The 25245-nt window shown below is 37.5% G+C and overlaps 1 protein-coding gene across 1 annotated transcript in view; it reads left to right on the top strand.

Annotated features, from left to right (window-relative positions):
- Positions 1-25245, top strand: part of LOC115340073 (ethanolaminephosphotransferase 1-like) — a 60900-nt gene that overhangs the window by 16251 nt on the left and 19404 nt on the right. Inside the window, exons 2-6 of the mRNA XM_030010865.1 lie at positions 3165-3233; positions 9343-9451; positions 11558-11632; positions 16259-16527; positions 24675-24783. Of these exons, the coding sequence (XP_029866725.1) occupies positions 3165-3233; positions 9343-9451; positions 11558-11632; positions 16259-16527; positions 24675-24783 (631 nt within the window). The remainder of the gene's footprint in view (positions 1-3164; positions 3234-9342; positions 9452-11557; positions 11633-16258; positions 16528-24674; positions 24784-25245) is intronic.

Here is a 25245-nt window from a genome sequence, read left to right on the forward strand (position 1 = left end):
ACTCTTGCATTCATGTTCACTGATCATAATGTGAGCATGTTACTCAGTAATATGCTTTTCTGAGCAGCCATCAACATTAAACTCCTGAGGATTTCACGGCCTTGAGGTTAGTAGCTTCTTGGGAGCAGGGTGTTAAACTGTATAGCAGATTTTATTTGTCAAGTTTCATTTTTGCCATGGCAGAAAACTAGCAGAATGCTTTTTCCATGGGTGTTTCCTTTGGTCTGGCTAAAACAGATTACTGACGAGGGAAGAGCAAATTTCCATTCTTCTGCACATCTGCTGAATGTTCCTTCCCCGTCCAGAGGACTGTGGTTCAGCCACAGACATAGGAATGAACAGGATGGAGTGTGATGGGTCTTGAAACGCCTTTAGGTGACAGAAACTGGCTGTAATTCTACTTCTTTTTAATAAGGATTGTTGATTTTTGGTGCTTGACTTTGGAAACTGTCAAGCAAACAAAAAGCTGACTGTGTCTTATATTCGTGTGTATTACGCAGAGCTATGTTGGAAAACTACCTAATCTCTTATATTTTCCATTTAAGAAAATACAGAAATGATATAATTCCTATATAATCTCTTATATTTTCTATATAAGAAAATAATTTTAAAGAAATGAGATTGTTTTAACTTTTTTTCTCCTGGGAGCAAGTAATAGTGCTGGACAGCCAGTGAGTACTTTGGGTAGGAAGCCTCATTTTACTGTTGTTATTTAACTAGGATTTTTTTATTTTATTCATGACTTTGAAGGCTTGGGGTAGAGGGGAGAAGGAGAAAGCCAAAGCAGGAGCAGGAGTGAAGGTCACATATTTTTGAGCTTTGCGCATTGTTATCCAGGTATGGCTGAATTCACTGAATTTGCTGGTCAGCAAATTATTATGTACCTCACATAGTCTTTGAATACCAGTTGGGGTAAGGAAATGGACAATAGCTACAGAGAACCTTTGGGCAGATTCCTGATTACCTGGAACCTCAATAGTGCTAATGGATACTTTGAATTTTCTTCATTTTCAGAGGATTTCCATAGTTCTCATGAGAATTAAGTACTAGCTGACCATTCGATTGGCAGAGGTATTGTATGGCTTGGTATTATTGTTATTTTTGGCATAAATATAAGCAAAGCCCACGGACTGTTCAGACTGGGTTAATTTGCACGCAAGCTTGACCATCAAAAGATCAATCAGTTGTAATAATCAATGTTTGAAAGATACAGTATAAAATAAAGTATCTGGAGCTGCAGATACGTTCAGAATAGTGAAAACTTTAGTTTTACCTGCAAATTCATTTTTTTCTGAGGTAATGTATTTAAGAATTCTAATAAATATTCTGGCAGAAAAGCTGTTGATGGCAGAATTGTCTCATGTTTTAAATAATATGGGTGGCAGAAGCAGAGAAAAATGATACACTTAAGTGACACTTCCAATATATTTAGAAAAAAAATCAGTGATGTAGACTTCACTAAACTGTACATTTTATTCCCTGTGGAAAGTTAGTCTGCCCGGTCTGACCAGTAGCTGATAGGTATTTTCTTGGATATTTGCCAATATGTATTCACAACATGTAGTTGTGTTATAATAATTTTATAAGTATACTACATTTATTATCTGTGATTAAAACTTAACCACAAACTACAAAATAACTAAGCAAATGCTTTGTTTTGTCCAGAAAGTAATTAAAACATATCCTTTGTAGGCAGATAGAGAAAGGAAATGTGTGGAAGAGTTCTTAAGCTCTCTGTAGCCTGATATCCTCAGAAAGATTAGATGAAAAGTCATAGACTGTGCATTCAAAACCTGAGGCATGCTGCATTAATCTTTTGTCCTGCTTGCACTTGTCCAGTAGAAAGCTCTTAGCTCAGATGTGTGCAGGTTAAGCGTGTGCGTAAAAGCTTGGTGAATGGGGATACTGAAACTGAGATTAATCTTGCCAGACTTCAGTCACCTAAAAGGTGCCTAAGTTTAAGACAAGTATCTAGGCTCCTTGGATAGTTAATGTCTTGAAACAGGTACTTCCAGAGTGGAATCTCAGATGGCTAAGAGAGGTCGATAAATTAACTATAGAGAGAACAACTAGCTGTTAGCTGAAGTTAGGTGAAATGAAAGCCTCTCTGTCATGACCTCTTCTGCATGTGAACATCTTCGACAAATTGTGGTCTCACACATCCCTATCTTATTCCCATTGCCCGGACATGATGTTTGGACAATGCTGTATATAGATATATCTGAATCTTTGTGTCACTCATATGCATCATGCTAACAACATAAGCTATATATGCACCTTCAAAGCCCAAATATTTCTGGAAGAATTATGTGTACCATCCCAATGATGACTGACTTCTTCTTCCACCGTGGACCCGCCAGGGCTCAAGAACATGGTTGTGAGTGGTATTATCAGTTAAGATCGTTCTTCTGCAGATTGTTCTCTGTTCTGCAGTCTAAAGGCAGGATAAAAGTTGATGCTGTCCTCTGAGGAGAAAGTTGACAATAGCAGTTCAGGGTAGGCTCAGATTTCTGAAATATTTTGTTTGCAAAAGATACAGATATGTACTTATTGGAATTTCTAAAACACATATGATATTTTTATAAGTCTGTCCAATAGGGAAATTTCATTGTGGTAGTGAACTGTGCTATTTTAGAGCTTATTTTTAGCTTATTTTTATAATAACATTGCCTTACATTAATTAGCATAGTGCAAATGCAACTGTGTTACTATATCAAAAGCTGTGTATCTCTGCGAGATAATATTCCACTTATGACCATATTCCATAGGCACTATCTATTCCACATACTAGCAATGGACTGCTGCTCAGACTATGCATTACTGGTAGTGCAAAAAAAAGGTATTAAATCCAAAATATGGTAGAAATGCAGAGTCTTACAGGATAACTTGTAAAAGTAATAAGAATTTAAAAGTAAAATGTGACTACAGAACTGTTTGCCATTTCACCAGCCTAAACCTTTGTGTTAGTACATAGAGCTGCTAACAAGGTAATTGTAAACCAGGCCAGTGCTTTTAAATTAAACTGCATGAATGGTCATCAGAATAAAATAAATTTACACCAGTCACACTCAGAGTGATTGTTCTTAGATGCTGAAGGATATACAGTGATGGAAAAATAGGCTTTGTCAGTGCTTTGTTTAACATGTTTGCTTTTTTCCTCACAGTACAGTGCTGTGGATACAAATCCTTTATCTGTGTATATTATGCAGCCCATCTGGAACAAAATTATTAAGGTAAGCATTTTACTAATAGAGATATCACATGATAATGTAAGATTTTGTTTTAAATACAGCATGTATTTTCATTTAAAAATACATATTGATTAATAAAGCTGAAATTAAGACATCTGTATAAGAGAAAACAAACATTACAGGATATATAGCTATATTTAAGATGAGTATGTTTGGATTTTGAGGTGGTTTTTTTTAGAAAAACAAGGTGGTATTTTTTTTCTGATTGCTATACAAAAAGCATCTGTTTCTTTTTTACATCTTCCATTATTACATCTTTCATTAAACTGCTTTGCTGACATTGAAGGGTTTACTTAGTACAAATTATTTTTGTGCAGCATATGCTGCCTAACAGCAGCATGGCTTTATCTCTGTGCTGTGCACATGATTTTATGCAAGTGCTGTCTCATTTTCTCCCAAGGGTACTTGCTCAACGGAGCTAGGCATTTCTCTAAGAAGCTGAAAATGAGAGCGGTTACCATGATCACCGTAACAATTGGAAGATGGCATCTCTTAAATGCATTATGATCTGCAGTTTTTTAAAATAAAGCTGCTCACAATTAGTTTTGCTGTTGTTGGCAAAAAAAAGGCTGTATCTCAAATACACATGAACTTTATTGATCTGCAAGCAAGCAATGACTTCTGCATCTGCCTCTTTAGAGGAAATCTTTAGATTGGAGCAGACTTGAAAACAAACCTTTATACAAACAGAAAAGGGTGTATGTGGTTAGGGTGCTGTTGGATTTGCCATCTTGGGGTTCTGTAATTCAGGTATTGCTTATGCTTGATATAGCAGGAAAATCATAATCTCTCATTCATAACCTCAGTGTAATTTCATGGAAGTGTTTATATGACCTAACTTAAGAAAAGCAATTCAAAGATGTCAAACTGAATTCAATAATTCAGTTCAGAGACTCTGTTTTCATTCCCATCATAATATTGAGGAAAACAATGAGGTAGAAAAGCCCCCCCAGTGCTCTGGAGTCCGGCATGGTCGATGAGCAGAAGCTTTACTGTGCACTTGCACTTTGGTTTAGGAGATCCATGGGTATTCATCTGCTATCAGATTGAAGGGAGTGTATCATCAGCGAAAAACTTCCTTTGGAGATACGTTCTTCTAATGGTTGCAGGGTTTTCCCAGAAGAAAAGGAACATTCTTGACTGTCCCCATGTAGCGTAGGGTGATAGATCCTATAAAAAATGTGACCTCTTTAGATTTTTTTAAACCTCAAATTTTAGGTGAGCATGATTTTGTTCACTTCTTGCTGGAGGAGAACCCAAACCAGAGCACAGGACTGAAAACCTGTTTCAAAAACTGGGAGATCTGAGTACAGAACCAAAGACCAGAGTGGGTGCTGTCTGTACTTTGGCATTTGGTTTGGTTTGAACACTGAAGATAGATACAGCAATGAATGTTCTGCTTTGCCTTCTGCTGCAAGCACGTTGCAGGATAATTCTCAGTGGTGTATCACAAGGATTTAAAGGGAAATTATATTGCTCTCAGGTTTTGTAGAAATAGTCATTCTAACGTTAAAAGATACTGCCAGGTCAAATCAGAGTCCTGCAGAGGAGCTGGGAATGCACAGCTGCAGAGGGGAAAGCAGTATGTAATGCAGGTTGCAGTAGAGTCATCTTGGTTGCTCCTAGAGATAAAAGTGAGAACTAGGGGAGCACCAAACTTCTTGGCCAATATTTAACTGTTTGTAAAATATTAGTAGGAACGGAAGTTGCTAGAATGGTTTTGTTCCTGGCTTGATACTGAAACCAGGTGTGGCAATAACTGTTGTCCCAAACTCAGTCCAAGAAAATTCTGCTCATCTGTTCACCAAAAAATACTTTTTTTCTCTTGAAGTGTAAGTAAAACAGTGGTATCATAATAAATGTGATCAAGTTTTATTTTTAGAAGGAGAAGCTTTGAATGCATTTACTTGTGATTGATTTTTTGTAGCTTGTACCTGGTGTGAGCATATTACAACTGGGCTATGAGCATGTCTAGACTATAATATTCTGTGATATAGAATATAATATTGAATTTACATTTTACGATATATCATCTTATTTCTATTTAAATAAAACAGTGCATTGCAATATGGAGATATAGTAAAGCTGGGATGATTTTTTAAGCAGAAGAAACATTGCATCTAATATGTTAATTCAAAATTGGGCAGTACAAGTGTGCTTTTTAATGAGTGGGAGAAGTAATTTCTCCTCGTTCAGACATCCTAATACATCCATTTGCAGATATGAATCAATTATCTTTTAGTTTCTAATCTGGTGAAAATAAATATTCTGCAGGGACTATTTTTACCAGATTCTAGAGAAGTCAAGCAGAGCCAAGCAAAAAGAAAAAAAAAAAAAAAATCTATGCGAACAGAGGCTTGGGATTTGGGTCTGGCCTTTCATATGTCAATTTAGTTCTAATTGCAACACAAGTTTCTCTGTATTCCGTAACACAGAATTCTTTGGAAGATGTGTTTCCTATGTTATGAGATATTATCATTCATTGTAAGATGTATTTCCTATGTTACGAGAAATTAAGAAGACCCTGACATTAGAGAAGATATGGGAATTTATGAGCTGGGTTGACATACGTAAGAACTGAAAACATTTTGTCATAACCCAGCTCATTTACCTGTGGTGGGGATGCTAGGAAAGAAAGAATTCGTGCATTTAAGTTAGAAATTCACCTGGAAATCCTGAGCATTACCTTCCTATCTTTCCTCTTCCAAGGACATCTTTCTTCTGTACTGTATCATGTGCCTGTGTCAGTTTGAGTGTGATTTTTGGCTTATGTGCTTCAGAAATGTGTTGAATCTGGTGCTAAAGCAGAAAGTGAAGGGTAATATTTCATGCCTGGATTCCATACTGGGCTTGAAGTACTCTGAGATACTCCTGTCTGTGGCAGCTTTTCCATGTTGTATGAAACTGTAGTAACACCTATATGAAACTACAGAGTAACGATTAACTTTCTCTCCATGTTATTTAAAACTATTCTGAATATGCAACTATAGGTATTTTGTCTTTAATTAATTCAGTGCTCCATCTTTTTGCCTTTAATTAAGATTTGTATGTAATAATAAAGCACAATCATGTGCTCTCTGACAGATAACGGATAGTATTACTTAGCTACTACACAAACTGAACATTCCTGCTCTATTTTTATTCATGAGAAATCACATTTGTGCAGGACAATGACAGGAAAAGGAGGAAGTCCCACTGGGATACACAGGTGTGCGCCAGGTTCACTGAAGTCAATTAACCTCCCCTCTGTTGCCTTATGAACTTTGATTTTATCACTAGAATTGGGTATGAGTAGAATTTTAGTGGTCTCAAGTGACTTAGTTAAGGCATATTTCGAGTTTGAGCAGAGCTTTATGTAAATACGTGTAAGCTTTACATAAATATGTGTACTCTACCATTTATTATCCAAATAGACAGTTGATATATTAAAACATTTGCTGTTTTTGTTAAGGCTTTTAGCATGAATGGCTGTAGACCCATTATAAGAGAAATCTCTTAGTATTTTGTGGAACTGAAAGTTTTTTAAGAGGTTCAAGCATGCAATGGTTTTGCCAGAGAGCAGACATGATTCTCCCCAGTGGCACCTCCAGTTGTATTAATCACATAGCGCATTGATGTATTAGACTTCTACTGTCTGTTAATGAGATAATAAACATTGCAATGTATCCTTCTATAGGATACTAGTAAATTCAGGCTGTATTTTTCCAATATGTGTAAGCAGTTAATCTTTAACACCCTGTATTTTTTGAATTGTGAAATAGGATGATGGTAGTGTAATGCCAACCAAAAGAATAAGGGGCATTAAATATAATAAAAGGGACTTTTCAGGTGGAATACTTTCCAAATACCTAGAGAGATTAGGTTCCGTAAGGATCAAAGGACTATGCTTAGGGGTTTAACTGCAGGAGAGGCTGTTTTCCTGAGGATAGATCTCCTGTAACTGTTTTTCAGGGTGTGTCTACTAGCCAAAGGGATTGCAAGTTTAACAACATCCTTTGATGGTTTTCTTCTTAAAATACATGATGTTAGCAAGAAAGTGGGTAAAAATAATGTCTTCATGTTTGCACTGTGTAAGCATAAATTATTTCCTGTAATAACTTAATAATGACATTGTGACTATTTAGAATGATGAGCCTAATTAGAAAGCAGACATTTACGGCGCCCCACTATTTAATAGTCAACAATTACTATGAATCATACGGGAGAAATCAGTCATTTTAAAACAATACATTGGATGGCATCTGTGTATCCATGTAAATTGTTCATCCACAAGTTGTCTTAACGCACTATTTTGATCTATGTTTTAGATTAAAAGAGACCAATCTAGAATTTCTTCAGCGTCTGTTCTTATTTCATGTAAGGTCATAGACATCAGATGAATTCCACAGCAGGCAATTCATACCAAGCCTCTGTCTTACAAGGTTTCTGCATCCCCAAGTAGCAAAATTAGGACATGTGCCACTGTTGCTGCATGCTGAGCATGCTGTCAATGTAAGAAGAGGGGACCATGCAGTGAGGAGTTCCTCCTTAGATGTTCTTCTAAAGGAGCTTCAGGGAGCATTTGCTGTCACTTGTTCTTAGGGATTTAGAATTGGGCTTTTGAAGACTCAGAATGGTAGATACGTTAAAAAATGTTATTGTAGCTGTATGCATTCTGTGATGTATTTTAAATACTGTAAGAGCTGACATATAGTATTTAAAAATTAGTGTTAAAATCCTGGTCATAAGGAAAGCAACTATCAGATTTAATTTTTTTCCCATTGTTATTAAAGAAAACATCTAAGAAATATAACTGAAAAATATTCAGGAATTTTCATCTGATTTTTGAATGTTTACACTGTACAACATCAGTTGCACAATTTCTCCTGAATATTATTAATTGTTCTATAGTAGAAAAAGAGGATCTAGTCAGGATAATTAATCAGTCCAAGCATTCAAATTTCATATGCAAATTTTTCATGTAGTAATAGGATAGAGGAAATTTAAAGATGTATATAAATTAATATGTATTAATCTGTCCATCTAGCTAGTCCAAAGAAATTAACAAAACATTTTATTTCAAAACTATTATTAGTATCTGAAACTATTTAACTTCTTTTTCTTTAATATTGTTTCGTAATATTTTATAGTGTCAAAGTACTTTATGTACATTTTCAGTCCTTAGACACTCCAAAGAATTTGATTATAAGCCTCCAATATTTTTATATTTTGAATATATTGATACTGTGTTTGAGTGATGCTAGTGGTTGATACTTAGTATTTCTGCAAATATGTTCTGTCTAAAAATCATGTAGAAAGCTGTGTACGCTATTTCTGAAAATATTGTGGAGAAACCGTGTTACTTGGAAAGAGTGTTACCAAAAAGGATCCCTGTCGCAGTGTAAGGAATACCTTAAAGCCGCAGGGAATGAATAGCTGAGAACAGTTAATGGGACAAAGAATTAAAGGCTTAGGTGAAGACAGAGGGTCCTTTTCAGCACTCTACAAAGTAAAATGAATTAATGGAGTGTTTATAATTTATGACTAAAGAGGGAGACCCTGCAGAAAGTTACTATCTAGAGAAGTAGGGAGTTGCTTGTAACAGGGAGATCTTCTGAATCTAAAAGTGTAATGCACTCAGTGTCTGATTTCGTTGACATTTTGAGTTGGAACTTATTGACATGTTTTAGAAGAGGAAAGTTCCTTGTTATAGCATGGGAATAGAATGCTTAAAAAAACCTGCCATATGGATGCTGAATTACCACACTGGGGTGCTGCAGTCTTCTTTCAGTTGATACACACAATTGCGAGAAGCTTTCCTTGGTGGCTGGGAAAATAAGGATAATGTATAACACAGGAAATACAACATTTTAAAATGACATTTTTACTGCAGTCACAAAGATCAGGCAAAAGTATTACATTTGAAAATAAATTTCAGAAATGAAAGTTGTATTTTATTTTGAAAATGGGAAAATATGCACAAATCTGGATGTTGCTGATGTCATATACAGCCTTCTCCTTTCCTGATAAAAAATACAAAGTATTTAATTAAAATAGGACTTACAATTTGAAGTATAATTTTTCTGAGATTTTTTCCTTTCTTTTTTAACAGATAGTGCCTTTGTGGATTGCTCCCAACCTGTTAACATTCTCTGGATTTGTCATGATTTTAGTTAATTATTTTTTAATATCTTTTTATGACTGGGACTACACTGCCTCAGGTAAATATCCTCATGCTGTAATTTTTCAGAATTAGTGAACTGCTTATGTCATAACTCTGAATGATACAGGGAGGTATGAGATACTCGAATCTTGCACTAATTCCCTTGATGAGGTTCCATGTGCATATAGGAGGATCTGACCTCACACATGGCTTTATAAATTTAGATCATTTTATCTTAAATCTTATTTAATTTCATCCCTAAATATGGGTTTCAGCATGTGCTGCTTGAAGTCTCTGATAATATCTCATTTTATTTAAAGTGTATTCCAGTGTTTAAATACACAGCCAAAACCCACCCTAATGTTCTTCATACAATTTTCATTGGTTTCACATTTCCTAATACCTAAATCGATGCCTGAATAAGTTAATTTCCCTTTCATTACTCCTCCCCCCATTCAAGACTGCTTGTAGACAAAGAAGAAATAGTTTCTAAATAAATGTCTCTTGAAATTATGACTTTCAAAGTCCAAGTCCATATTTGCTCCTCATGGCAGAGCAAGTCAAAACCTTTTTGGAGGTGATTGTGCCTGAGCGCAGGGCAGCTTCAGTTCTGGGCTTCTCAGACCAGCCGTTGGAGCCTAGAGAAAGTAGTAAGCATCTCCCAGGTGATTAACATAAAAAAAAAAATCTTTGTTTTTCTTTAAACTAGACAATTTGGTGAAGACTTAACACTTTTATTTCCTGAAACAATTACGTTTGAGTTTTTTTGCTGCCTGTAATTTCTTATGCCTGTGGCTAGGTTCAGGAGGTACCCTTTGGCGTGAGCTGTTTGTACATTTATCACAACAATTCTAGAGGCAGGGATACTTGTTAGCAGTTTTGGTTAAAAAATAATCCTGTATGAGCATTAAGTTTTCAGGACCAGCATATTATGTAGTTATCTGGCCTCATCCTTAAACACTTGGTTTTCTATCAAAGCAGCTGATATTTACTAAGTTCTGTAATAAAAGAGCATCCAGCACAGATCTTTCAATGGGATAATTTTATCTTGACACATTCCCAGTAGATACACATTGAACTCGAAGACATTTGAAATGCTGATTAAGTCTGTTAAAGTTGAAACCTCGATGTGTAGTTTGCAAGCCTCTTCTCGATTTCACATGAGAACAGTGCCCATCATGTCTCAATTGATTGAAAACGTTCATGCAACCTAATGAGCCTTTTGAGTATCATATATCAATCCCATACCTAGGATCAGAAATAAAAGACTTAATTTCCTGGACAGCTGGTTTTCATTCTACAGTTTGAAAATTTGCAGCTAGGAGTCAGGAGTTGCCATCTTTTCTTTCAGAGTGGCAAGATGAGGCATTGAGAGAAAGGTGGTCAGGGCACTGCTTGAGGTACTGGCATCTCCCCGTTCAGCAAGGACACACCTCTGAGTCCAAGTATTCCTTGTGTTCAGTGCCGAGTGCCAGAAACCCGAGAGGGCTTTGCATATACAGTTGTTTAGTGCTCGTGTAGTCCTTATTGGATTATGTTTAAGTTAAATAGAACGCTCTTTGGAAAAAGGCTTAATTGCTTTAAAAGAGCAACAATAACTGTCTGTTATTGCTATCAGTAGAGCAATAACAGAATTCTGGGTTCTGTCCAATTCAGCTTTCTACTCCTTTTTTTCAAGGAAAAAAAAAAAAGGGTGCTAATATCTGTCCTAGCCTAAAGACAAAAATTTCCTGTTCAGATCTGTATGGTAAAAGTGCTACACTAACCCCATGTTGGCACTAATAATAATGATCATGCTTGAAAACTACATTTTTTTGTCTTTAGGTATTACACAAACATTAACTGATTTGTAGATGGATAGTCTCCCTATGACCTACGAAAATTTTTGCCTAGTTACTGTCATTGTTTTGTGCAATACTAGAGTCATTTCAAGACCAAAAAACCTCTACTTTGTCTTCTCTCCTTGATGGTGTAAGCGCATTCAAGCCTGCTCACTGCTTCTTTGATAGAGCTCGCTGATGACTTAAGATCAAAAACAACTATTTCAATCTGTTTGGTGTAGTGGGCTAATCAGTGGCAGCTTGTTCAAACGTATATGCATATCTCGGTGGATTTCTTTGATGTTAACCACTGTTACACTGACTCACTACCCGATTTATTTTAGGTACCAGTCCTGGACTTGTTCCCACCTGGGTGTGGCTGTTCAGTGCTTTTACCACCTTCTGTGCTTATGCTTTAGGTAAAGTACAATGAAATTATTTACATGTCTAATGTCTTCATATAGTTTTATCTACTAGTTCTCTAGTGCTGATACTGAGATGAAGAGGCATCATGGACAAATTATTGATCTCTCTCTAAAACAGTTCTCTGAGATTAAAAAAAAACACCAAAAACATTCATAAGACTTAAAAAAACCCAAATAACAGCATTTTTATTATAAATTAGAGGTTCTGTGACTGTAGCTCTATCCCAATTGAAAGTTCAAATTGTTTTAGAGGAACAATGGAAATCGTTACGTAGCAGCAGTCAGTGCTGGTGGGTTTCGTAAAAATCTTTGGCCCCCAATGATGACATTCTGAGAAGCTCCCTGACACCAGCATTAGCAGAGGGTGCTTTCAAAGACAGGGAGAATAAAGGGCAAAGCCGAGAAAAAGGAAAATGAGTGTAGCATTGTGTTTTAAACTCTTAGGCACTTCAGTGCTTATGGCATGTGCCAGGAGAGATGGTATGAATGTGGTGACAGGCCTGAGCTTCTTATGAAGTATTATCTTTTTCTTTCCTGTTGCTGTTTTTCTCCCATAACACCTGTACTTCAGTTTCAGTTTTGTATTCTATTTTTACTTTTTATATCATACCATGACTGTATTTTTAGGTACATTGCACCTTGCTGTGCAGTGGTGTGAAAACATAGACCTGAACTGATGCATATCTGGGAGTGAGATCCACACTAGCATGGCTTTTTTGCTTGCTCTTCCAAAGCTAACTCATTCCAAACTAATCTTTCCACAACGTGGTGCAACAGAGTTAATTTGGGGGGGGACTCACAGTAGTATATTTATATGGACTGCACTGTGCTGTGTAAATGTACCCTCTCTTTGGAGCCAGTTCTTATAAGGCCTTGCACTGCAGAGTGTAGCCATACATTTGTGTGCCATACTTAAGATACCCGGCTAGATATAAATGTGTTCTAGATGTACACTGCGGTGTCGTACAGAGATGCTGGCCACTTTTAGTATCAGACCTATGCATGTAGAGCCATCTTGATTAACCTGAGGATATCCTCTTGTGCAGACATCTCCCTCTGCATTATAAATGCCTTGACATTTCTATTCAAGTGGCGAATTTGTGCCAAAATTATTTTGTCCAGAATTTCTTTGTGTTTGTACCATAAAAATTACTGGGACAACCGTCCCTTGAAGCTGACTACCAGTCAGATTTCCCTAACAGTTCTCTATAATCATTAGCAGAAGCAACAGTTTCTTTTGTGAAAACCATTCTTTATGTAATTGTATGGAATTTAATGAAGTGGCTATTGTTTCATAAACAGGAATTACATATTGGAGCTGTTAGTGTATGACACCCTAGAAAGCTCATTGGAAATTCAGCTTCTGAGATTCTTAATGTAGATGTTATTTGCCAGTGAGGCCTATAGTTCCTAATACTTGGAAGACAAGGAATATGATGTTGACAGTCAAAGCTATAATGAACTGATGTATATGTAGATTTTTATGTCTGCTGTCCAAGCCACTTCATGAAATATTTAGTCTCAGATTTAATTCTGCATGGCCAAAGTTTTCCCTTTGGAAGACTGCAAAGAGCCATAATAACTAACCAAATATGCAGCTTTAATCTCTCTCAGCTTCTTTTTAATGACACAGTTACTCTCTCCAAATTCCCTAGCATGCTGCTCTTTTTTTTTTTTCCCTTTGTTAAGGTGGTTTGGTATCTTTTCCCTTTCCATAAAATGGAGTGCTCTTTGCTGTTATTTTGCACTATTTATTCCACCACAATATTCCACTATTTAAAAATTATCTAAACTTTAAAAAACCTGAAGATTTATGAACCTTTATGAGACAAAATCATAGCATAAGCATTCTAAAGCAATGAAGTGTGGGACAGTGTATGTCCACTATTGAACATACACCTTTGTTGGCATGAATAATTTAAAACTGAAACCTAAAACAGAAAATACTTTCACTCTCTTAAAAAGCTAGTGAAACCACATGGAAAATGTGGGGAAAGTTTTGTGAAAATTGAATTTTACATATGTGTTATACAATTCCTGTATTTTTCTCCATGCCCATTAAAATTAGACATACTGTATTTCATGACACCATTATAAGCCTAACTCTTTTTAGTAAAACTGAAGGTTCCTGCAAAATGAAAACCACTCTTTCACTGTGGTGTACATATTTTAGTATCTAATGTGAATATTTTTTTGTGACACCCTAAAATAATTTATGAACAGACAAATCTTCCATCATTCTCATTTTTAAAAGGTATTACCCCTACGACAGAATTCTCTCTGATTTTGGATAGATGTTCTTGAAATATAAAAGACCATAAACTGTTAAGGAATGTTTGCATACCTATTTGCTAGTTATGTTTCAGGAGCATCCTTTAACAGACTAAAGAATTTCTAAATTTATAGCAACAGTATTCAACTAACCTCAAGCTTATACAGTTTTCTTTCTGCACATTTCAGTAAGATGTGGACAATTCAATGGTAATTTTAACAGAGAGAAAATGTGGCTCTAGAAGGGGGCAAGCCATATTTGAAATCCTCTATGAGATCTTTAATTTTTAGAGTTGTGAGAAATGTCTCAAGTGATTTGTATTTGGGCAGAGGATATCTCACAGCTGTTTAGGTATTACAATAGGGAGATAGTCTAAAATCTGTACAAAATGAAATCCCATGTTTTCCTGGTTTAGATCCCTGAAGTATATTTACATTAAACAAAACTCAGAGTACTGCCAAATAATCTGGAGAAGTAAGTAGCATATGATGTATAGCAGCTGTGGAGTCTTTGGTCTCACTCTGCTGAGTTGTATCTCTAGTCAGTTTTGGGTTACTAATGCTATCAATAGCTAATAATTGTTAGCTATAGTACCTTCCAGGTAACATTAAAAAGAAGAAAATTCTCCATGTTATTTTGAGATTCAGGACAACAATAAGTAATCTGTAAGGTTTGTTCTGTGTACTTTTTCCTAAGAGGTTCGTCCTGGGGATTTACACTTAACTTTAAGAAGGAAATATTTCCATTTCGCACCAGCACAGTCTCAGAGAAGAGACTAAGGGTATGGTTTGACAATACAACTAAGAAAGGTTAGCTGCTAGACTCCCTTCCTCCTCATTCTCCCTGCATTCACTGTCCCTCCCTTGTGCCATCTCCTTTGCTTTTTGTACCATTCACAGTGCCAATTCTGTTCAGTTACCCAGAAGAAAACCTAATGTTCACTGTCTTTCCACCAGCTGAGCAGGCTGCAGGTCCTCCCCTGTTCAATAGCAGTGAACTCTCAGCTCGACTCAAACCATATTGTCCAAAGGCATCCTCAGAGTGAGATCCAGTACAGTATTTGGGCATCTTTCAAGCACTTAAGTATTAAAAGTGATCAACACATACCTCACCTTAACAGTAAGGTATTCTTAGAATCGTAGAATCATAGAATCATTTAAGTTAGAAAAGACCCTTAAGATCATCGAGTCCAACCATAAGCCTAACACTGCCAAGTCCACCACTAAACCATGTCCCTAAGCACCAAGTCTACACGTCTTTTAAATACCTCCAGGGATGGTGACTCAACCACTTCCCTGGGCAGCCTGCTCTAATGCCTGACAACCCTTGCAGTAAAGAAATTTTTTCTAACATCCAATCTAAACCTCCCCTGCTGCAACTTGAGGCTATTTCCTCTCGTACTATCTCTTGTTACTTGGGAGAAGAGACCAGCACCCACCTCACTCCAGCCTCCTTTCAGGTAGTTGTAGAGAGCGATAAGGTCTCCCCTCAGCCTCCTTTTCTCCAGACTAAACAACCCCCGTTGCCTCAGCCACTCCTCATGAGACTTGCTCTCTAGACCCTTCACCAGCTTCATTGCTATTTGTTGGACACGCTCCAGCACCTCAATGTCTTTCCTGCAGTGAGGGGCCCAAAACTGAACACAGTATTCGAGGTGCAGCCTCACCAGTGCCCAGTACAGGGGAACAATCACTTCCCTGCTCCTGCTGGCCATGCTATTTCTGATGCAGGCCAGGATGCCATTGGCCTTCTTGGCCACCTGGGCACACTGCTGGCTCTTGTATCCTAAGATTTCAGCTGAAAGACTCTTTAAAATACCTCATGTAGGCATACACACAAATAAATTTTGTGAAATTTGCTCCTTGGGTCTGCCATGTAACTGTTAGTCATTGAGGCATTTAACATCAGGCAACCTAAATGCCTTAGTGAATCTACCCCATAAGCGGTCTGAAGTGTCAGAGGGTCCACAACACCAATGGACGGGTGAGAAGCCCTATGGACATTTTTCAGCACTTTCTTTGAGAAAGTGATTGCAGGGACTGACATAAAAGTGTTTAAAGACCACTGGGGACAGGTAATTATTAATGTCTTTTTAAAGCTTGTAAGGAAGGTGGCATTTAGTTTAAGAGCTGAGGTAACGACAGAAGAATTACTTGATAACTGAATCAAATATTGTATAAGCAATCCTAACATGTTGGTATTGAAGGGACTGTTGTGCTTCAGTTTGCTGTCATGTCAGTGTATTTTTCCATATGTTACATATGGCAGTAGAGAAGTGTATGTGAAGAAAGTTACTCCTTTTGTTGTGCTCTAATTCTTTATTTCTTTTCATTTCCCAATCCTTCTAGACTCCATAGATGGGAAACATGCTCGAAGGACTCAGTCCAGTACTCCTCTGGGAGAATTATTTGACCATGGGCTGGATAGCTGGGCTACCTCCATTTTTGTACTTTCTTTTTTTTCTGTCTGTTCCTGTGACAATGGGAAGACTGGAGTTTCTGTATATACAATGTATATATATTTAAGCATTGTCTTGTTTAACTTTATGTGTTCACACTGGGAGAAATATAACACAGGAGTTCTTTTTCTTCCTTGGGGATATGATATAAGCCAAGTGGTAAGTATTTATCATTCCTGTTTTGGTTTTATTTTTTAACTATGTTAGTGTTTTCATAATATTACAGAAATAGAAAAATAGAGCTCAAAGCAAATATATTTGGCCCAGATTTTGAATGTGAAATAGCATAACCCTAAAAGTAATTCAGAAATATTTCCTGCATTTGCAAAGAAGGGACGCTTTCGAGCAAATTGTCAGCATCAGAGATTCATTGCCTTGCAGGAAAAAAAAGGCTTGCAGCAAGCCTAGCAGTCAGATAGTGCCCATGAGAATGTCATTTAGCTGCATTTGATTTGTGGTGTTAACAAAAATTATTATGCTATCTGAAGCCATAAGCAATTTTCCCACCAACACTAGGTTCTGAGGCACGATGTGAATTAGTCCAAGTAGTATTTATTAACAGTTATACAGTTATACAATACGAGACCTTCTCAATTCTACCACCTCTTACATCAAATGTGGTAGTGGAAATAGCATTGTACCTATACAGTGAGCACTGACTGTTGTCAAGTGAGTTTTACCCTTGGAAAAAAGTCAAAGTCGTACCATTAGAGGTTTCCTCTCCAGGAATGGCGTTCAGTAACGTGAATTATGTATCAGCCCACAGCCAGTCCCCAGCTGAGTTCTTGACTGACTTACAGCCCTACCTTGAGGTGGACCTTGTCAGAAACACGCCCAAGGCACCACAGTGAGTGGTGGCCTCAGTGCACAAATGTGTAGCAGCAGTAACAAGCTCATTGCACTGCCAAGGGACCAGCGCTGGGATTTCTGGGCTAGCTTATCTATTTCTTAGATAGCCAGGCTCTTGCAGCCTGAAGAGCACAGTCCCAGTCCTTCTGAGCTTCCTGTCACAGGCATGAGAGGAAAGGTACAGCCAAATATACATAATTGAAAAGAAGTTTGACAAATATTCAAATATGTGTTTTAATGGAAATATAGTATTTGGATTAATGACTGCAGATGTGTTGCTGTAAACATAATCAGAATCCAGTGGTTTGAGAACAACTCAGAGGTGGTGGTCCAGCTGTGGTGCATCTGTTTCATCCCTTAGAAAATAGGTTCTGGGAGAAGGAGTTGGCTCAGGACTAAGACATTAGGCAGCCAGCTGGTCTGCAAGTTTCAGCCATGTCTGTGCAAGGCTTCTTAGTGATGTTCTTCCAGCAGGAGAGGAATAGCTATGTTCAAACCAATTTCACTTGTTGCTCAGATGATCACTGTAGATCTACATGTGAATGTTTAGAAAGCTCCTTTGGATTGCTACAACACTCAAACTGTAGTAGTGGTTAAATATGGGAGTGGTTATCAACTAACAGAGCAGTACTGTTAACTCTGTCAGTGCCTATCAGTGACCTATGCCTCTGTCACTGCTTTCCCATCTGGGAAATAATGGTCATAACATTTCCCTGCCTGACAGATCTGTGGTGAGGCTGAATTTCAGTAAAGTTTGTAAACTGCTTTGATTAACTTGGATGCAAGGTGCTAATGAGTGCTATTTCCTGTTCCCCTCTGATGCTGAATTGCTGTCCTGCATGCTTGCTTTCTAGTAACTTCTGTGATGATTCGCCCACACTCAAAATGATAAGCATATAAATGTAAGGATTTTTTGATGCTATATAGTGCAATCATCAACAGTGGTGGAAGACTGTACTATTGAAATGTCTGTATGTCAGTTTTTCCATCTGTAAAAATTAGCTTTTGTAGTTGTGATTGCCTATGAACAAAGACAAGACAGGATTTGTAGATCAAGGTAATATTTTTCCGTTAGTTCAAACTACATTTCACACACACCAGAAAGTACATAACGTACTTTTTCCAGCTGTACTAACTAGTCTAGTAAAAGCTCTTGATGCCCCTACAAACATTGCCTTGCTCTTGTTTTGTAAACCCATTCAGCAAAACTTGTATGATGTGTGCACTATTAAAGGTAGCTCTTCATCTCCAGCTACTTGGAGGAGAGGATACTGAGGACATTAACAAATGGCTGATGATGAGTAAGAAAGATGATGTTCTTGCTGTTTTTTTCCCACCAGTTCTCTGCCAGATATTCCCAGTCACATTCAGAGGCAGAGAGGGCGGAAGCACTCGCAGGCTGCTTTCAGACTGATTCCTGGCATTTAGTTCACTATTTCCTCTGTGGTGTTCCTAGCTGGATTGCCACACGAATGTACCTCTTTGCTCTGTCTTAAATAATTTCACCGATAACATGATGCTATTGCATTGGCATGTCAGACATTCAGGTAGTCTAGTCCCCTGCTTCTGCTTTTAAAATAGATGGTAGCCAGGAACTTTGGACTTCATTATCCCCACAAAGCTCAGGAAATACAGTAACTGATGTAAGTGTGCAAACAGATAACTGTTGACCTTAATGAAAGCTTAACTGGTATGTAGCTCCCAGGACACCGCTGCTGAGTCAGCTCTGCTGTATATAAACACAGACAGCCCTGGCTCTGTGTTAATTATGGTATAAAAAGAGTTGCTGTTCCTCGTGAAAAAATACCTCATTATAAATAGAGAAATTTGTGGGACTTATGCAGATCACATTTTTCTGCGACTTGATGGCTCGTCAGAATTGGTAACCTAATTATACTAGCTGGGCTGTAATTGGCACTCCAATTAGTTTTGATTACAGCAGACAGCCATTTATAGGAAGCTGTAGTTTGTAAACTTGAAAAATGGCTGTAATGTGTCTGAGAGATGCTTGGTCAGAGGACTGTTATGTCTGTGGGTCCAGAATCAAGGAGGAGGCGTCTGCAGCAGTGAAAATTCTTCCTCTCTCTCCTCCCTCCAGCACAAGGCTCTATCTCCTGCTGACTCCTCTGTGGGCAGAAAAAGATGCAGGGAGAGGAGCCTCTTTACACCATAGCATCTAGACAATTGTCATACACTTTTGAGTAAGCACACCTATTAGAAACCCCAAAAGTCATGGGCTGAAGAGAAGGCTAAAAAAGAAACCTTTGCAATGTTCTGTGAGAAATTCAGTTGGATAGATCTTGTGAAAACAAACACTTTTCTTTTTGTTACAAGCCCAACTAAAGAAAGCTAGTATCTGCAAATTAAGTTTCTTGGAGAAAAAAAGACAAAGCTTTCCTGAGAAATTAAAACTTCAGACTTCCTGCCATATGTTAATTTTCACAGACATCCTCTTGATTTTTTTAAAAAAATCTATTTTCCTCCTGAAAAATGTAATATTCTCCTAATGAAATACTCCTCTAATCCTTCTGTTGCTTTTCATAAGCCACTGCAGTTGAGTTCATAGTAAGGGAACAAAATACTAATTTTTCCTTAATGTGATGTAGTGATACCTCTGCTTACATTGGTGCTGCCTTAAGCGTAACAGGGAGGTACCCTTTGTATTCTTAAATAAAAGTTTAAAAGTGAAAATAAGAGCTGTGTGAGAGCTGGAGTGACCCAGATGATTCCACACTCCTTCCTCTCACTCTCCACAGCCAAGAGGGCAAGCTCGAAAAAGGCACAAAAGCACAAGCTTCAAATGTGAAAGGCAGCAGGCAGCTCTCTCTGGCCCTACCCTAGCCCTTTAAGGAGAAGAGGATCAGAAATGCTATATACAGTCATGCCTGAAGGCATGGATGCTTGGACCATAAGCCCCAGGTTTTCGGTCTGAGATGCTTTCCCAGCCTGTTCTGCCTGATGGCTTTGGATGGTCCCATCTAGGCTCTCGGGGAGAACGCTCTGCTTGCCTTGAAACTCCAAATAAATGAAGTATATGATGCAGGTAGCAACTTAAACATTGTAGAACTTACTTTTCTCCTTCCTTTCAGTCAAAACAGGGGAAGAGGTTTTTTTGGATGTCATATACCAGGTTTTCTTTTGAGAAACAGTGTACAAAGCTTATGCTGAAATATGTTTTGTATGGCCTTTTCCTGGGAAGTACTGCGGCAGCCAGTCTTTCAGGAACCAGCAAAGAAATCCCAAGCAATGCAAGTGCATATCATGTCTTTAAAAAACTTCTAGCTCCTCTGAAGGAAAAAAAAAAAAAGTCTCTATTAAGAAGAAAAATGAAGATGCAAATGTGTCATTCTTTGGTCACATTATCAGGATTCAGAATATTTTTATTTTAGTTAAAAAATACTCAATTTCAGAGTTTTTCTGAGAAAATTTGAAATGTCTGTGGAAAGCATAGCCTTTCTTGTGAAGAAATAATATTGACTATTATCCAGTGCAAAAGCTAGGAGCACACTGGAATTGTTGAAGTAAAAGAACCGATAGTGGTGTGGAAGCAGTGCTGGCCAGGCCATGGTGTCTGCTTCCAGCTGCCTCCTGACACAGCTGGAAACCGAACTCAGTACTCAGTTATCGGAGGGAAACCCCATAGTGTATCCATATGAAATTTAAACAGAAGAACCTGCGGTGTACAGGCTCTTTCTGCATCAGATTGCTTCATTCTTAACCACTCAATTATGATTCTACTCAAACCTTTCTTGGTTAATTAATCTTCCAGGTGCTTTAGCTGTTTACCTATCACATACTACATGTCTAAATGCAAAATGACCTTTCTAAAACATATAAACCCCCTATTTTTATAGGCTAAATTTGCCACCTTTAACTATTAATTGAAAGAAAAAATACTAAGAAAAAATTAAAATGGAAAAATTACACATCATGCTAAAGTTAACTCCTATTGAAATGACTTGTAGGAAATTGTCAGGTTTTACTTTTTTTAGGCAAGCATTGTATTTATTTTCAGAGGAAAAAAGTAACCTTGTATTTTAAATTACTTTGCTTTCTAGATGTTCAGTTTGAGCACTGTGTTAATGGAAAGTATTTCAACACATGAACAATTAATGCTATTGGAATATGCTAGTGAAATTGAATATTACAGTAAAATGAATGCCATTTTTTATAGAATCATAAAGAATTTAAAAGCATAGCCAGTATATTTTAACAAAAGATGAGAACCCGTGTAGTACATCATGCAGCATACTCAATGTGCCTATTTGTAAAACAGAAAGGGTAAATCATTAGGGAGGAAAAAAATGTATGTACATACACACACAGTCTAGAACATTTTAGTCACAAAACTTATACCTGCAGTAGTGGAAAGAGATGAAAGAGATGGTGATTTTAAAAAGTCAAGTATTTTGGAGAACAGTTAAAAGACTAGAAGCTAGGAGATTTTGAGGAGTTGTACTGCCTTATGGTTATATAGAATTCTCCCAATGCCATGTTAAAGAAGTAATATTCTGATTTCACAGGGTGAGAAGAGTGACTGTTGTGATTTACAAAGCCGTGACAATACAGGGAGCCACTGCTCAGAAGCCAGCTGTCCTGCTGTTCAGCCATAGGCTGCCATATCAAAGCGCCTACAAATTAACACCATGCTGGATTTTTGTCTGCATTAAGTAATATTGCCTCCTCATAGATAAGGCCTTGACAAGCCAAAAATTTGCCTGGTCAGATGCTGCAGTGAGCTGGAATCCAAGATTGTATATATCTGACACTAACTTACTATACAATCCTTACTTGTGTTACTTAATTTGGACTTCTCATTTTACAGAAGGTTGTAATTATTTTTACTTGCTAAAGACTAGATTTATATCTGAAAAATACTGATTGATGCCAGAGAGATGAATAAAAAACTTAGCTGGCTTTTCTTAAGCAGAATTATTCAGTTGCACTTAGGAAGACTGCTGTACATTTTAATTCTTTTTTTTTTTTACCAGCAATGCCTTTAAAAACAGTCACAATTTTATACAGCTGATTAACATACTTAGCTTTTGTCTAATGATTTTGGCAATCTTCAATTTTTGCTAATATACCTTAGACCAAGGGACCCAGCCATTTTCTCGTCCTTCCAGCTTTCTAAAGGAAGCCTTTGAGACTGCCTCAGTGAAGTCGAAGTGGTTATTCTTATTGATTTCAGTGATAGCAGGATCTCAGTTACGAGTCCTTAAAAAACAACACACCAAAAATTTGAAGCCAAAGAGTGTTTTCCATACATAACATCTGTTAAATAAGAGGCGATCTCAACCTCTGAGTGCTGCATCACCAAATCCCAGGGCAGGGCATTCCCCTGACAGAGCCCGTTGCACAGACGCTCCTCTTCCTAGAGGTGTGCTGACATCTGGCAGCGATACTCATGACTGCACTGCCAAAAGTACTGACTGTATTAACGGATGATACTGAAGTTCCTCTTTTATCACTTGACAAAAAAAGTCTGTTCAGAATTCAACGTGTGAGGGTAAACTCAGCCTCCATCAAAGCCAGTTGGAGTTTTGCCATCAACTTTGATGGGGCCAGGAGTCCATCCGTCATGTCTTACGGATAACATAATGCAACTTCTTCGGAAAGCCAAATGTTAGCTCTGTTGTAGTCAGTTGTAAAACCCATTATACACGTCCTTCATTTAGACCAAAATTTGACTCACTGTCTTCAATGGCCCAAGATGTAACTCTCATGCTAGTACCTGCTCTTCTCCATTGCAGATCTGTTGTGCTGCTTGTTCTTGCAGAGGCAATTCAACCATCCAGTTCTGCAGTGCCCCATTCAAGCAAAACTTTTTAAAAGTTATGTACTGATAGGGCAAGAATCTTGACTTTAGATACAGAGAAGTAAGTGAAGTCAAACATAGCAATATTTAAGTGTAATAGGGAGTTTAATGGACATCAGTGTTCTGCTACTAACCTGTGATGTTAAGCAACCTGCTATCTAGAAAAAAGATCTTCAGTGTACCTTTAAATTAAAGCAATTAATTTAATTTAGAAGACTGGAAATGTGTTTGTTAAAGTTAAAAATGAAGAAAAACTATAATATAGTAAAAAATTAGTATTTAAAAAAACTGAAAAAAAAAAAATTAAGATCTATTGTACGATTAAAACTGTAAAATATCTGTCATCCCAGAGTGAGAAGCTGTATTGAACAGAAAAAATAAAAGTTACTGAATGTTACCTGGGAATAGATATATGAATATGCAGTCTTCTAAATGGCATTATAATTAACATAGTTAATAATTTAGAGCTGAAGTAAATGTTTGCAATTCATTGTTAATTCAAGTCTAGAATAGTTCAGGAGGTTGAGACATGTAAAATGAAACACACAGCTCCTTATGAGTCCTATAGCAAAACTAAACCGCTGAAAACAAAATAGCCTAGAGAAAGAGCAGGGCAGCAGTCCTGCTAGCTGGGTGCCAGCAGCGGAAGGGGCTGCAGGGAGTGGGTGGCCTGGGCTAAGCCGGGGAATGGGTTTCAAAGGAGAGGGGGTCCCTTGAGGAGGTGGGGTCAAGGGCGCAAGGGTTTGGGAATCGCTGTATCACGTTCAGTACTGCACTTGCACGTTGCACACCTAACATGGTAAAGCTTCAACAGTTTGTGCCATAAACTGTCAGTAGGCAGTGCTGCTGCAAGCAATATGATGGGTGTGAAGGTTACAGCAATAGGAGCTATACGGTTTTGCCTGCATTAAGATTTCTGACCTCTGCTGCATCACAAAATTAACTCTGACGAGACAGTAGAAACTACATCTACATCACTACTGAAACTGGTGGCATGTTAAATGACTCACGAGTGTTGTGTTTGAGTCCTTTGCTGGTAATGACATTTGACTGCTTGTTTCTTTCTGTGTCCTGTAACAATGTTACCTGTCAAACAAATTAAAAATTGGGGAAGACTTCAGCTCCCACCCCTTCTTTTTATTTCGTCACATTCAATTGAATTTTTTATTATTTCAGGTGAGCTTAGATTTTTTTTTCCCCCTCTCAGTTGTTCTGATATGATCAGTTCAGGAGGCTGAGCTACAAAACTAACCACATATTGCTAATTCTGTAGTCTGTATGCAAATACAAGAAAGTGCATGTGCAGTGGGGAGACCTGCAATTAAGAAGGGATTTAGAAATTGGGTGGTTTGAAAAGGTAAGTCAGTAAGACTTACCACATTCAAACAGGTGCACACATTAGCAGGGAAGTTACTTGCTTATTGTATGAAATACGTTTTAAATAATTTTGTTGGTGACCCTGGAAATTGCTTCACTGCTTAGAAGTAATTGTTTTGGGATGACAGCATAAGGTCCTGTAAAGTGGAGAGAGGAGGAAAATAACAGGGGTTTTTTACTTTTGCATTTGTATTAAGATGATAAGTGAAATTCTGTGCCTTTAGAAGTAAAGGATTGAAAATATGTTATCCTTTTTCTGTAGGTATTAATAGCAGCATATCTGCTTACTGGTGCTGTTGGTGTGGAAGTCTGGCAGAAGCCTTTCCTGTTTGGTTATTACATTACCGATGCATTAGTAATCTTGCTTATAGGTAAGTGTCCAGATCCATGCAAAACTGCACTGCTTTTTAATTATTTTGATTAGATATTTCTTATATTTCCTTCATATATTTTTTCCTTTTGTAAGTGTTGGGTAGTCCAAAAAACCACATGAATAGCTGCTTAAAAGGCCTAATACTGGAAAACTTTTAAAAAGTAGCTAATTTTGGAAAAATTTTTCCTTACCAAATTGCTATCTGTTGTACACAAATAATACAGAAAATGTTCCTTATCTGCGCGTGCAGTTCAGTGCTGTGTGCTGGCTGGCTGGCTGGCTCTCAAAGTCTCAGGAACTCCTCATATCACTCGGGTAAAATGTTGCTCACATTTACAGGTAATAAAAGTTTAATGTTTTGGCCTGCAGCACACCATGCTCCAAAACATTATGGGTAGAAGGAATAAAGGTATTATTTAAATAATCTTAGGAGGCACAACTGTAAATCTGAAAAAAAGCC

Source organism: Aquila chrysaetos, chromosome 4 (genome assembly GCF_900496995.4).
Source record: "Aquila chrysaetos chrysaetos chromosome 4, bAquChr1.4, whole genome shotgun sequence".
NCBI lineage: Eukaryota > Metazoa > Chordata > Aves > Accipitriformes > Accipitridae > Aquila > Aquila chrysaetos.